Source organism: Pseudorasbora parva, chromosome 21, assembly GCF_024679245.1.
Source record: "Pseudorasbora parva isolate DD20220531a chromosome 21, ASM2467924v1, whole genome shotgun sequence".
In the NCBI taxonomy this organism is placed as follows: Eukaryota; Metazoa; Chordata; class Actinopteri; order Cypriniformes; family Gobionidae; genus Pseudorasbora; species Pseudorasbora parva.
Genome location: NC_090192.1, coordinates 26,926,928 through 26,942,233, shown reverse-complemented (window position 1 = coordinate 26,942,233; position 15,306 = coordinate 26,926,928). Strand labels below are relative to the sequence as shown.

The 15,306-nt window shown below is 37.9% G+C and overlaps 1 protein-coding gene across 5 annotated transcripts in view; it reads right to left on the bottom strand.

The window, feature by feature from the left end:
* Nucleotides 1-2,227: 2,227 nt before the first annotated feature.
* The window catches only part of cacna1g (calcium channel, voltage-dependent, T type, alpha 1G subunit), a 296,673-nt gene continuing 283,594 nt past the window's right edge, over nt 2,228-15,306 (bottom strand). For 4 of the 5 annotated variants that reach the window (XM_067429513.1, XM_067429515.1, XM_067429514.1 and 1 more), the window contains 5 exons: nt 13,315-13,458; nt 11,139-11,261; nt 8,137-8,326; nt 7,875-8,044; nt 2,228-3,831 (listed from right to left, as the gene is read on the bottom strand). In XM_067429513.1, the coding sequence (XP_067285614.1) occupies nt 2,959-3,831; nt 7,875-8,044; nt 8,137-8,326; nt 11,139-11,261; nt 13,315-13,458 (1,500 nt within the window). In that variant the 3' untranslated portion in view covers nt 2,228-2,958. The remainder of the gene's footprint in view (nt 3,832-7,874; nt 8,045-8,136; nt 8,327-11,138; nt 11,262-13,314; nt 13,459-15,306) is intronic. The other variant, XM_067429516.1, reaches the window with a different exon arrangement.

Sequence of the window (15,306 nt, the reverse complement as noted above, 5' to 3'; positions counted from 1 at the left end):
CCAGGGAGAAGCTGAATCGCTAACATGATGCACGCATAGAAGCACAGCGGAAGTTAATTGTCATTTCCTCCCGAGGATGTTTACCAATAACTTCGGTGTTTTCCTTTTCCATTTGGGCACTCAAGCTGTTTTCCAGGATTTTGCAGTTTAATAGAAAAGCTGTGGGAACATCATCGTCTTCTTTCAGTGTCAAAGAAGGGTTTGTACTGTGATGTGTAAGCCAAATGTTTGAAGTAAAAAAGTATTCAATATTATAGCAAACAGATGACCATTTGCATTCTTTTGTTTTAGCATCACCTTGATCAAAACGATCCATTCTGAAGATATCCTAGAGGTAGAATTACACACCACTAATAAAGAGTTCATACGGTAACCAAATGTCTGGTGCAATGGTGAGCTGTACAGAACATCATTGGGTGCTTTGCACATTATAATGATTGTATTAACTCCATCCTGGAGCATTCTTTTTCACACACACACACAAAAACTGGTTTATATGGAAGCATATAAGGATTGCTAAAATGAAGCTGGTAGATAGTTCGGAAATTGGTCTATTGACAAAAACACACACTAAGCCATATACAAACTGCAGCCACAGATTTGGACTGCATCTAGGGCTTTGAAGCAAAATAGAGGTATATTACTGAACTGAACCCCGTGAAGTACAAGCTTTCTCGAAAGGAGGCCTGCAGATGTGCCGATTAGCTTTCATGAAAACCAAAGGGAATCACTTCAGTGAGTTACCAACAGTGCACTTGACAACAGCTTCAATCAACATGCATTTTGATTCTGAGTGAGGCTTAAATGGCAAAACTAAATATACCTTAACTAGCACGTGTATAGTGTGAAGAATAAGGTTGGCACAATATGTAAATAACTCCTTATAATATAGTCGCTTATGGTTCTGCAAACTTCCAAGGGGGCTGTAGGATGAACTAAAAGTATTTCAAAGCTTTTTTTTTTAAATTACCTTAATATAATTTTCTAAATAACAATCATAATGATAATCTTTCACGTTTCTAGCCGGGTGCACACTAAGATTTTGGCCACTATTTGGCCGCCTGAGACAAATTTTGCGAATCCAAAGAGATTACTCTGATCCTATGCTAAAATCTGAAGTCTTTGATCGTTAATTTGACATGTTCACAGACAGCCTATTGATCATTCTGAACAAACTTTACCGCAGATGAAATTCTGGCAGCATCAGAAGATTTGCTTCACAGTCCTGCAATGTGACTTCTCCTACAACGACCATCAAAATGTCTTCCTTTTTCAAGACACACCATGACCAAAATGAGCGGTACAGATTTCTTTGTAGCCATTTCAATCCCACGTGTAAAACAGCTCAGTTTTCAGACGAGTTTTCTTGCATGTGTCCGTTTTTAATGCGCCTTAACTATCGAACAGTCTGAAATTAATGACAGATCTTAAAGTGCGACATGGCTTACAGAGGGGATCACGTTCGTACAGTCGAGGAACAATCGTATAGGACTTTTATAAACTGCACAGTGTGCACCCATCTTAATTCATTCAGAGAAATAAAAGCTGTTTCTTACTGATTATTAATAAATTGACATTTTTTCATAGATACTTTCTGTCCACTTTCAAGTTCAACGAAGCAATTTGGTCCTGCTTTTTTTCTGCTGGTTCTGTGCTGAGTAAAAAATGGACAAATCTGTCCAACAAAATGGGACATCATTTTATTTGTCCTCTCAACAACTGTTGTTTTTATTGAAGAACATACAGTTCTTGAGACCTCTAAAATCACAAAATAAATCAATAATTTATTTTAATCTATTAACACTACAAAATATACACTCAAATATATATCAAAGATTGTTTAGGACAATGTGGGCGAGTCTTCGAGTGAAAACCACTACCTTGCAGTTTTTAGAAACTCAAGATCAAATGCTTTTCTTTTCTCACAATTTTTTCATGTTACAATTTCACACAAATATTGTATGAGCTGTACTGATAATATAGCATTTATTTAACTAGACTACCTGGTGTCCAAAAACATCATCAGAATTTAAACCAGATTTCCAATGAAACTTGTGCGTGTTTTGCAGTGATTTTCTGCTTCATGAGTTCAACTAATGCAAGTATTTCTCTTCAGTCTGAAAGGCTGTCAGTAAAAGTAGCACACAATCTGTTCTGCAGACAGTGTCACAAGACTTGATCTTTAGTCAGGGCACACCAGTCTAATACTTGTGTTTAAAAATCAAAGAGCTGTTTAATGCTTTATTTTTAAAGATATATATTATATCATCATCATTAATAATAATAATAATAATAATATCGTTATTTCTACAAATACATGGATCCCGGCGCTTTGAAAAATGTTTTCTTTCGTTTTGTCTTTGTTAAAACAAGAACGCTAAAAATATCCTATGGTGAAAAAATAAAGCAAACAACAAACGATTTAAACACAGAAAAAGAGAAAAATCACAAAAAGACAAATAAAACTAACGAAATTGAAAAAAAAAAAAAAATCTACACCTTTACAAACACTATGGCCCAATAATTTAAGAAAATAGTGTCTCTAAAACGTTCATATTGCTTTGTACCTTCATCAGTGCCCTTTAGGGAGTTCAGCAATACAGTACTGTGAAGTCTTCACAACAGCCAGAAGGGGACGCTCTCCCCCGGGCTCTGCACTGACCTCCCCGAGGAGGTCATGAGGTTGCCAACCGATCTGCTGGCATCTTTGAGGAGAGAGAGTCCCGTTATTAGCTTGTTTAATCCTCAGCACAACATCCTTTTGTGTTCTTTTGGCAGTAGAGAAAAAAAAATACAAGGTATAGTTACTATTCCTCATGATCTTGTAGTATTCACCATTGTTGTAGTTAGCATTATTACTCTCTAAGATATTATTACTATTACTATCACCATCACGGATACACGGAGTGCATCGTGTGTCATGTGCGCATGTGTGTGCGTGATCGTGCGAGTCAGTGTTCAGTGCTCGGAACTTGTTTTCTCAAAAGAGAAACTAGGCAGAGTCAATAGCTTGGAGTTCGGGATGCCCTCTTGTGGCAGCCCATCTACTCCTCCACCCAAATCAAATGAGTCTTTGGAGTCACTGGAGGGAGCGCGTCTCCTCAGGCAAGTGTCCCGGCTCGGCAAGGGGGGCGGCACTATCCCCAGAGCAGGGTGAAAACCTCCCGGAAGCTCCGGACCCTCGGGCGGATCCTCGGAGATGCACGGTGGACTCATCTTCTTCTTGCGGGGCCGTGGCGAGGACTGCTGCTGGAGGCTGTCCGCTCGCGAGACGAAGCCAGAGGAGATCGAACTGCGCTGGGGACTGCTTTCCACGGACGAGCACACCTCGATTGAGTGCCGGCGTGGGTCGTCGAGCCAGGACAAGGGCCGTGGTAACAGCAGAGCTCGCTGGCCCTGAGTGTCCACGCTGTGGTACTTCTTTAGCTGACGTCTTGCACCTTGATCTCCCGTTTCTCCTCCGATTCCATCGTCGCTCCTCCCTGTGAGCCCTGCACGGATAATTTGGGATACCTCCTGATCCACAGAGTCTGTTTCCTCTCGCTTCCCGGCAGCCGGGGGCGGAGGCGGTAGCGGTAGGGGCGGAGAGTGGGAAAGGGTGGAGAACATGTACTGGTCGTAGGGGTTGTGCTGCGTGTGGACGCTAGGTCGTGATGGTTTCGGGGAGGCGCCTGGTGTAGCAGGGACCAGAAAGAGCGAAGGCTGGTGATGCTGCTGCTGCTGAGGTGGAAGGTTGACAGGGGGGTCCGACAGTTCCCTAAGTCCCAGAGAACCTTCATTTTCCCCTCCCTCTGTGTATAGAGTCTCCTGAGAGTCAGCACTCACTGCCACCTGAGGAGAGCAGGGACGGGAGGAGGTGAGGGGAAGGTAGGGGTAACATTAGGGATTTAGGACATGAACAGGTGAAAGGGAGACTGGTTAGTATGAGATGTCAGGGGTGTAGAAGCCAGTGGAAGGGGAGGGGAGTCGTGGAGTTAGAGTGGAGTTCACCATTAGTATTACACTCCACAAGCTCTCTGCTTCAAAGGATTGGAGATAAAATTAGAAAAATAGAAAAAAACGCCTCAGGGCGTCTATTTTGAACGAGTTTGTAGCCCCAATCAGAGGTAGCCGACATATAGAATCTGACACGGATATTCTTCTTTTTTTTAAAAGTTTGTATCAAACTTGAAAGTATCAAATGAAGTAACTCACCACAAAACCTCCCGACCACACACTGAACCTTTAACCGACAAAAATAGTGCTTAAATTGTGCTAAAAGTTCAAGAAAACTTGCTCAATAGTAGTTACACATTCTAAAGTAACATTCTTAGTTCAACAACCTCCAGTTAGTTAACATTCTTAGTACGTTCTGTCTCATGGGCAGTCCTAGGGATGGGCTTCCAGGGCCTAAGCCCCATATTTTTTTATTTTTTTATACTTTAATGTCAGGTCACTCATCTGCTCTATAAATCAGACAATGAAGAAACTACATGATCTATTGACTTTTTAGTCAGAGTTGCACTCCATCTAGCACCAACTATTTCACAGACAATCGGAATATACATTTGAGCTTGAGCCTGACACTTGCGGTTCTTGAAAACTGTTTTATAAAGACCACAAACAAGGCCGTGAACTTCGCAAACTTTGGTAATTCAACTATCTTATAAACACAGTTAAAAACGGTTGCAATGACAAGTGACAGTCACAACTGTCAACCTGTACACAGAGCTACAGAAAGCCTGAAGGCAAAAACGTATGCATGCAGATGAGACCTTTTTATTTTATCTCCCAGTTATATTTAAATATTTACTTCATTACATTTCAACATGTAGCTTAAAGATTCAAATTCTAATATTTAATCATATGCTGACTCATGCATCCAAAGAGGTTTGGGTTAAGCTCCGAATGCCCCCTGACCCTGGAACCGCCCCTGGTCCTTCTTGCGCTATTGCGTGTGTACAGTATACTGGAGAAATTGGCAAATCAATATTTGTCTTCCTTTTGCTCTATATCTTCATGTCTAATTTTTGACATGAACTAAGTAGCTACTCCCCATGTACAAAACTGGCACACTGCCTGAGTAGCAGTACTGTACATGCTACTGCTCTGGGTGAAGTCACATAGGTGAAAACTTACAATATCAATTGCACTTTTAGAGAAAAGTTTGCAATAGGTGTATTGTTTTAACTAGGGCAGAGAGACATTTACCCTAGGGCAAAACTACAGGCACTGTTTGGCAGACTGCACTCTGAGCCACTGGGCTACTGCAACAGACCACAAGACCCATGTCTCTTCTTGGGGTCACTCTCTCTTGGGAACCTTCTTAATTTGTCTATTTTCTCTTAATCGAGGAAGCCAGAGAGAGACACCGGCCCAGTAGGAGAGAGGTGGGTTTGTGTTTTGGGAGGGGCTAAAGATCAAGAGGAACCATGTCAAATTTAGAAAGTTAGCGAATAAGGAGTAAGAGACCAAGCCATGAGTGTCCTTGTCCTGTGTTGAAACTTGTGTGATTGAAACTATGCTGCCATCTAGTGGCTGGAAATAGTTTTTACATTAGCATGATGGGATTGACTAAATGGCATGTCTGGGAAACAAAGAATTAAATTATTACTTATTTAATAATAATAAAAAAAAGTTATTATTGTTAAGGTTTAAAGTTCATTCCAAAGGCAACTGATATAACTACAATACTGGAAATAATTTATTTTAAACATTTTTTTTTTTTTTTTTTTTTTTAAATGCTACTAATTTGAGTATAGAAGACATCAGTCTGCTAATTTAATTCCCCATGATCTTTACCCTGACGTTTTGGCCTTTACAGTAGCCATGGTGAAATGTGTCGGGCTGGAGGAACGGGATTTAAGGGGTGTGGTAGGACAAAGTTGGGTATGGAGTTTAAGGATCTGTGGAGAGGGTGCTGGAGGCCAGCTGATTCAAACAGCCCATTCCAGCTCTCTCAGAAACAGGAGTATCTGTGTCTCAGGAGCAGCTCGGGGTCAGGCTTGGGTTGGACCATGCTGAGCTACTCGGAGTAAGTCACATTAGAGGGTATGCAGGCCAAAAAGCAGAAGACAAAAAAGGAGAGAATGCAGGAAGGATTAAGAGAAGAAATATACTAGCCAGAGGGAGACATCAACAGTGCAGATGTGTCATATTTCATACCAGTCACATTCCCTAAAGTCTCCAATCACAATCCATAAAGGAAGACAATGGATATTATGCATTGTGAAAGAAGACCAGCAGAGAGAAAATTGTTCTGTTACAAAACCTAGTGAGCTGCATATTTTAAGGAGTCATGTCACTCTCGATATATAGGTAATTCCAATGTCATTATTTTGATCCCTACAAACTTTCAAAGTATTTGCTCTGGCTCTTGTTTTAATTTTGTTCTGTTGTTGTGCTTATCCTCTGTCAGCATTGTAAAAGCATGATGTGAAGGTTGGTCTGTGCGGTATTAGTCTCACCCCTCCACTTTGATTGGACAGCTAGGTAAAAAGTATTGTGTGCATGTATATATTTAAGAAAAGATCAAATATTTATATACACAACCAGTCAAAAGCTTGAGAATGCTAAGATTTTTAAAGGTTTTTAAAGAAGTCTCCTTTGCTCACCAAGGATGCATTTGTTATTAAAAATGCAAAAAAGGCTGTAATATTATGAAATATTAAAATGTAAAATATTGAATATATTTTAAAATGTAATTTATTCCTGTGATGCAAAGCTGAATTTTGAGCCTCACTACTCCAGTTTTCAGTGTTGCATGATCCTTTATAAATCATTCTAATATGATGATTTGATGAATAGAAAATTCAAAAGAACAGTATTTATCTGCTGAAATAGAAAGCTTTTTATCATCGTATTACCATTCAAAAGTTTTGGGTTAGTAAGAATTACATTTTTTGTGGAAAATACCTTTTTTTTTACTTAAAGCTACACTATGTAACTTTTCCGTCCGCTAGAGGGAACCTATTCAAAACAAAGACGTAGTTTGATGACGCCAGGTTTGTATAAATTAATACATTTATTCAGCAAGGATGATTTAAATTGAATGTTGCAAAAGCTTTATATTTCAGATAAATGCTATAAATTTGAACTTTCTATTCATTAAATAATCCTGAAAGAAAAAAATGTACACAACTGTTTTCAGCATTGATAATAATAATAAATGTTTTTGAGCAGCAAATCAGCATATTAGAATGATTTCTGAAGGATCATGTGACACTGATGACTGAAGTAATGATGTGAAAATTCAGCTTGAATCACAGTGATAAATTGCATTTTAAAATTTAGAAAAAAGTTATTTTAAATTATTATATTACATTAAAATATTTCACAATAATACTGTTTTTGCTGTATTTTCGATCAAATAAATGCAGCCTTGGTGAGCAGTAGAAAATTCTTTAAAAGTTCTTAAATATAAACATTAGTGTACTTTTAAAAATACATAATAATTATACACAGTACACATTATGTAAATACAAAACTTTTGGATTTGTCAGCACTATAGTTTAAAATGTTACAAAATAATTATATTTCAAAAATGCTGTTCCTTGGAAATTTATATTCATCAAAAACTACAGAAAAATCATGGTTTCCAAAATCAAGGAATACATTATATTTTCAAAATATATTAAAATAGAAAACAGTTACTGTAAATTGTAATAACATTGAAAATATTACTGTTTTTCTGTATTTTTCTTGGTGAGTCTTAATTGTAGTCTTGGTGAGCATAAGAGAAATCTTTCATAAACATGTATTTTTTTGAATGGTTGTATGTGTGTCAGCTGAATATAAAAGGCAGCCCACTAGGTTTTGGATCAGAACGTAAAACGAGAGTGCACATTTGCTAATAGAACAGACTCTGCAAATCAAAGCAATAGGCCTGAGCTCACCTGTCTGCGTAGGGTGCGTGAGAGTGTGTGTGCCCGTCGAGGTGGGGGGATTCGTGGGATGCTCTCAGAGTCTGATAGGCTATGAGGGCTGATCGGTCTGAACAGATCGGCGGGCACGGTCAAGTGCTGGGTGGGTTCTTCTGTTTGAGATTGGATAGACCCTGTAGACCCTGTGTGAGGAGACGTTTGATATGACAATTATTGACATCTGCATGAATCACCTTATTTAAAACCAATTCAGAAATAAAATGCAGTGCTGAACCTGTCTGAGCTAGGTGAGGTGAGGTTGTGTGGGTACTGTGAGTCGAGTTGGGCTGCAGTGGGAGGAACATGTAGCTGTCATTGGGCAGAGAATGTGTGCGGCCCACTGAGGTCTTCTTCACGTACAGCAAGTGCTCATTCGTCGGCTCGTCTGGCTGCTGGGGGTCTAGAGGATCTGGTGGAACTGTGGTCTGAGGGACATTAAAAGAGATGCAAGTCAAAGTGAGAGCTGGTACTTGTGTTTGAAGCATCAGGGGCCCTTATGAACACATGGACGCACACACACACACTGTACCTAATACATAGAGGCTGGACTGGTTAGCATACAATGAAAGGCAAACGTCACTGCGCACTAGACAGGGAGGAGACTGATCAAGAGACGTTCTCATAAATCATGTTGTATGAATGGAAATGTTCATTTAATTAAACTTTTCATATCCATGTACTGTATATGGTATTTATTTTAATTAACTAAGACTTAAAGTATCTGAGTATTTGGAAATCTGAAAAACAATCTAAGTCATGTCTTTTTAATGAATCGACTGATCTAATTCACAAAATCGGTTCAAATGAATCGACTGATCCAATTCACAAAATCTATTTGAATGGTTCATGAATCAGACTGAATCAGACTCACTTTAGGCTATATTCACACTGCAGGCCACAGTGCTCAGTTTTTTTGTTTGGCTGTTCACACACTATTTTTTATTTTTTTTTTTAAAGCTGCAGTCTGCAAATTTTTGTCGCCATCTCTGTTTAAAACCTGCAATTGCAGTTTCTTACGGAGTTTTCATCTGTACATGAGTTGTGCGTCTGTGTGGATGATTTTAATATTTTGAGGAGTATGTGTGGCTTTGCTTTTAGTCACTGCACCAGTGTGGATACTATACTATTACAATAAATTGCACTACCAAGTACCAACAGTGATTAAATCTAACGATCGTTCATATAACATCAAATCATGCTAATTATTATTATTGTTATACTTTGTTCTCAAATTGTTATCAGCATAAGCCCTGCGTGTGTGTATTAGTGTTTATTAGCAATACCTGTAGATTTCAATTTCCGTACAGTATAATCTTTTTGACTACAGGTGAACCTCCAAGAAAAGACTATAAATGATCTGCTGAAGAACATGCTCCTCATGTGCGTTACTACTACTAGCCGGACTTTTCTTTATGTATCTAGACATGAAGTAATGATGCAAAGACATGCTTGAATTTCCCACAGAAATTCACCACACCACTCTAACTATAACGCAATATTACAAGCTCACTGTTGAGAATGGGACTAAGGTAAGGAGATCGACTGGCTTGTTGTGTACTTGCTCAAATTGATTTTGGTCATTGTTTACCCCAAAAAAAAAATACAGACTGCAGCTTTCAAAATGTGGTCAATATCATATTTGAATGTGAACAGGTCACAATCCTGGACTGATCAGCAACCACCGGAAGAATAGAAAAAGTAATGTAAAACATGAGATTAGTAATTCGAATTTTTAGGCGAAACATTTTTGGGTGAATTATTCCTTGAAATGACACTTGTGCAAGTCCACATATTCTTGCTCAGAGATTTAAGTCATTTTATAAATGTTCATCCATATTCATTGTTTGTGATTTAAATGTGTTTTGAGTAAATTTGCTCTGTTCCTCTTTTACTGTCGTTATTTATGGGAAACAATTACATCCTCATTAACATCAAGTATGGCATTTTGATGATCCTCCACGATATAGGCACTGAAGATTTATGCATATCTCAGTGCATATTTTTTCTGCCATTTTTCATCCCCATAAATACGTCAGAGAAATGAGAACATGCTGGATCTAAATCTCACTCATATGAGAAATACTATGTATAAATTATTTATGGATCTATGGGCATAGTTCTGAAACAATGAATATGGGTTAAATTGTGAGGTGACAAAAACCATCAGCCTTCTCCCTTCAGAAGCTGCGCCCAGAGCCTGTACTACTGTAGCTGGCAGACAGCAGAAGCCGATCCCATACCACACTCCTGCTCTTTCAAGAAGCATGGTACTAGGGAGAAACTTCACTTTTAATAAACACAAAAAATAAGACTGATAAAACCATGAAACAAAAACAAACAGACACAAGTAGATATGCAGACAGATCAATTGAGGATGGAAACAGGGACATCTAAAAAGTATGAAGAGACAAGTTGGAGAAGAGGTTCAGAAATGGCCTTTAGACGTATGGGTAGAAGAACGGGGACATAGCTGCAGAATCCAGACAGGAAAGGAGCAGAATGACAGGCAGTAACTCTACTCTACTGGACTGGACTAGACCATACAAACAAAAAGAACGGAGTGGACGGTTAGAAACCCCCAAAGCTCCAAACACACTCGCCTCTCAGCTCTGCATAAATCATTCATGATGTTTATCCACCAAGTGTCAATAGATTATTTAATTATATTATTATACATTTACATTACATTATGAAATATCTATTTATATGTGATGTACACACTGTCAAATATTTTTGGGTTATTTTTGGGTTTTGGGTTGAATGGTAGTGTATAAGACAAAAGTATAGTGCTTCATAGCATTTGACTAAATATTATATAAATGTTTAAATTACAGCAATATTATTATAGCATTTCATCAACTTCTGCTCACTATGGGCTGCTCACTATAGTAGTCTGTCAAAAGCTGCACAGGTGTTTTGAATACGCCTACTAAAAATGCAGTTGTTAAGTTAGTGTCACTGATTTGACACATTTTTAGTTTAGTAACTCCACAACAATAGGTACAACGTTAAACCAAATCGTCCGTAAAGGTTAAGTTTAAACTATGCTGTAACTAGCTTAAAACAGCAGCATAATATATAATTGAATAGAGCAAATCTATTAGAGTGCTAAAAGACCTGGGGATAAAATATTCAGGGCCAAATACTGAAGCAGGGTGGAGAGGGCGGATGTCTTTGGAAGCAGTGTAAGGCTGAGAGGCAGGAGTGGAAAATGAACGTTGCTCTACTGTTAAATACATTGCACTCCTGATTGGTTAGTAAGAGGGGGTTAAAATCATCTGGGACAGAGTCATCCGTCAGAGCTAAGGACCAGGATTTCTCCGACGCCAGAGATAGAGCCTCCATCTCGGCTAGAGGAATCTAAAGAAGAAGAGATGAGCCAAGAGTGAGATGGGCAACCAGCACATGCATAGTTAGAAGACACGCAGACTATCACACAGGTACAGTTAATACAACTTTATGTGGTGAGGTTAGTTCATTTTTGCGAACTTAACAGTTCAGTATGTAGGGACGAGGGTTGTGCGCCATTAAACAGAGAAGGTCTTTTAAATTCCAATTAATGTTTTGAATTTGATGTAGCAAACAGGATGCAGAATTGCAATTCAAACCTTAATGAAATGAAGTAGAATAAAAATTATTTGAAATTCAATAAAATTAGTAGTGCTGTCAATCGGTTAAAAAAAATCCTAGATTAATCACACATTTTTTCTGTGATTAACCACCATTAAATCGCAATTAAAAATACAATATATTTTATGTAATAAGTTGAAATTTAATCTCTAAATAATGTAGAGACAACAGACAGTATATTTTAATTAAATACTTGTTTAATGGCATATTTTTATTAATAAAGGCCAGCACCACTGATGATAATACAGCTAGTGAGGTGTTTATGCAAATGTTAAAAGTTAATTATAGCCATTCAACATTACAGTGTAATTGAAAGCGATCCATTTTTAAACATTTTTTTTTTAACATTAATTAGGCTTCAAAAATATAACTTAATTTAAATTAAAATAAAACAATCCTTACATAAACCCATAATAAATTTCATATTTGCCTGTGGCCTTCCTGGTCGGAAATATAGGCAACAGAAATTTAATACAATTATCAAACAGTTTGCACTGCATAAATTATAAATATGGATTAATCCTTATTAAAGCTACAAAAGTTCTTTAGTCATGATTTGTATCTGTTTTAACATTAATGAGCAATATCATTAGTGGCTACTGTCACTTTAAGACCTGCCACTGCTACTCAGGATGCAAGTCAATTCTGGCACATTCTCTTTTGTCTCGTCATGCTTTAATGGTTTAAAAGCATTTGCAGGATAATGTAACGCTAGCCAAAGGAAGGTTAATTGTGTTAAATATTTTTACATGTTAAACTGGAAAAAAATGAATCGCATGCATTAACGCGTTACTGTTGACAGCCTTAAAATATTTATAATTGGCTAGAAAACAGTTTGTCAATGTTGGCTTGCCAAAGCCAGGTATAAAAATGTGGATGACATTGCTATAAATAATGTAAATTTTCCCTGTCATTCCGATTCAAATCCAGCTTTGTGCTGGGTGTGGTCAATACAAGTCAAATTCACTTGTTCAGTTCATTTTGCCCAACCCTGACGGAAACACCCTCCAAGTCAGCTGACAAGATGGACATAACCTTCTGTCAGTAGCCATGGTAGATACTGAAATATTTATTGGTCCTCAGATATTATAGTTGAATTAGATTACCCTCGTCGAGGAATAATGTGGAACCTCTTTCATAGATCCTTAAAAGTTAAAGGCGAAATCCTGCATACTGCACCGTTTAATTGACCCTGAGAGTTTGAGCTGGAACAACTTTTTTGCAAAGTCGTCAAAATAAAAGAGCCAGCTATTTCCATAAAGACATTAAATATTCTCCAATTGCATTTAAAAAAAGCTTTTAGAACCCTCGGTTTTTGCATTGCTAATGCAATAGAATGAAATATTTCTCTGTGAAACAGACCAAAAGAGATGTTCTTGCATAATTCAGCAGCGGTCCAGCTCTTTATCGATCCACACATTACCTCTTTGACTCCAGCCAGATGAGTTCATCACTTTTTGTGGGTAATTATGATCTTTGTAACGTGGGACAAATTTCACACAATTTTGCAAGACTTTGTCACTCTTATGGGACCAGGAAATAAGTACACTTCAACAAATGGATATTACTGGAGCAGAACCAAGTCCTTGCCATCTAAGGAGCGCTGGAAATCCCACAGTGCTGAGGTGGTTTTGTAACTGACACAAAGAAACATCAGCGCTATTATGTAAGTTTAAGTGGTCCAGAGAGAGTAAAGGAGAGAAAGAAAAAGGGAAAGAGACAGGCAGAAAGAGGAGAGAAGTGTGGTACGAGGCAAAGCTGGGTGAACAGGGAAGCTATTGACCTGTTTCTCAGTGCAGTGCTTTCTGGGAAGGGGGGGCAGAGCGTAGAAGTGGCAGATGGAGCCAGATAAGTTGTCCATGAGGCTGAGCTCTCCTTCCAGTGAGCCCTGGATCACCAGGGAAACTGAGTCAAGCATAGGCCTCCGCTAAAGCCCCAGAATGTGGAAGACGGGATGAATGACAGAGAGAAAGAGAGCAGACAGAGACAGAGGCAGAAGAGATGAGGAGGGGTAACGTGAATGACATTACACAGAGAAAAAACAGAGGAGAAATGAAGGTAGGAGAGAAGTTGGCAGACTATAACACAATTAGTCAGAAGGAAGATTTACAAAGGAATAAACAAGGACAGTTTAAAATCTCATGTTTTTAAAACCTTTGACTATTTCCATTGAAACCAAAAAAGAATACATTTTTGAAGAATGTGCTGCCGTTCCACAAAAGAAAGAAAGCCATACAACTTTAGAACAACACGGGTGAATAAATAATAATTACATTTTTGGGTGAACTGATACTTTAAACCAGAAGTACCTAATAAATGTATCACTTATGTGCTGGACAGAGTAGTATTGAGATCTAAACTTACATAGATGCACATGTAAAACAGCTTCTACCACTGACATCCACAAGGTGGAACTAGAACTCTATGAACATTTGTCCTGATGATGAGCAAAACATTTTGACACAGCCACACTTCAGAAGAGGGCTGGAGGGATAGTGTCATTGTTATCATAAAAAATGGCTGGTATTCTGGAAATAGCCAGCCTACATTAAAAAAATAAGAGGTCTGTATCACTGCTTTCCCATGGCACCAGTCTGACCTCCAACCACCGTGTTTATAATGAGCAAACGACAGGCATCTACCAAAATAACAAAAACTGATGGACTTCCCCACTTTAAAAATAACAGTCAAGTGTTTTAAAACGTGCATTTCGGGTAAATACCCAAATGCATGTTATAATGCTTTGAAAAGCCCTGACAAATACTAAATCTGCATATTGACAGACTATCTTTTGAGCTAATAAATGGTTAATCATATTAATCCATGAAAAAAGAAGCATTTCGTACATCGTCTGAAATTAAAATATTTGTATCATATATTTTAAAAAGACGGTCCATGTGGCAAGATAGTTTGAAGCCAAACTGTTTTGGTGAGCATTGGCAGAGACATTCCCAAAAATATATTTTTTCTTTTCAAACAAGTTTGGATTCCGCATGAGTGTGAGTATGTGATGAAATAATATGAACTCTTCCAAATATTATAACAATTATTCACTTAAATGGAAGTCAATGGCATTGCATTGGACTGGAATACATGTTAAAGCTTCAGTGTTGTATGTATTACCATAAGGCTTAAACATTATGCGTTTACATGAGACCAGAGTAACAAAATTGTTTACTATCTTCTTCAGTTCGTCTCATGACCATATAAAGCCAGTAAACCCTGTGATTTTCCAGAAAAGGGCCAAAAAGGGCCTTTTCACTTAGAGACATCCACAGGAATTACAACAGTAGTGCAGAAACAAACCTCATCTGTTTAGAACAGTTGTCCCACTGGTGAAACATTACCTACAGCTCAAATAATACATGTCCTAATTTAAACTGACTAATTTAAATGCTTTAAAGGGTTAGTGGACCAAAAATAATTTAAAACAATTGTCATCAATTACCCTCATGTCATTCCAAACCAGTAATACTTTTGGTTTTCTTCGAAAACACACATTTTTAAATTAACATTTTAATGAAATCTGAGATGTTTATGTTGAATGACAGTCCAGTCAACTATCACTTTGTTGCTTCAAAGTTTCCAATTTTCTGAAGAGATTGGATCACTTTATATAATTAACAGATTGAATTTAGACTTTTATCCACATATAAACTTTGATACTTCAAACATAAACAGAAGCTCAAACGTACTTGCTTGATGAGCGAGAAACATGCTGTGTAACACACACGAATGAACCCCATTGGTTCTCGCACATCAAGCAAGCATACTT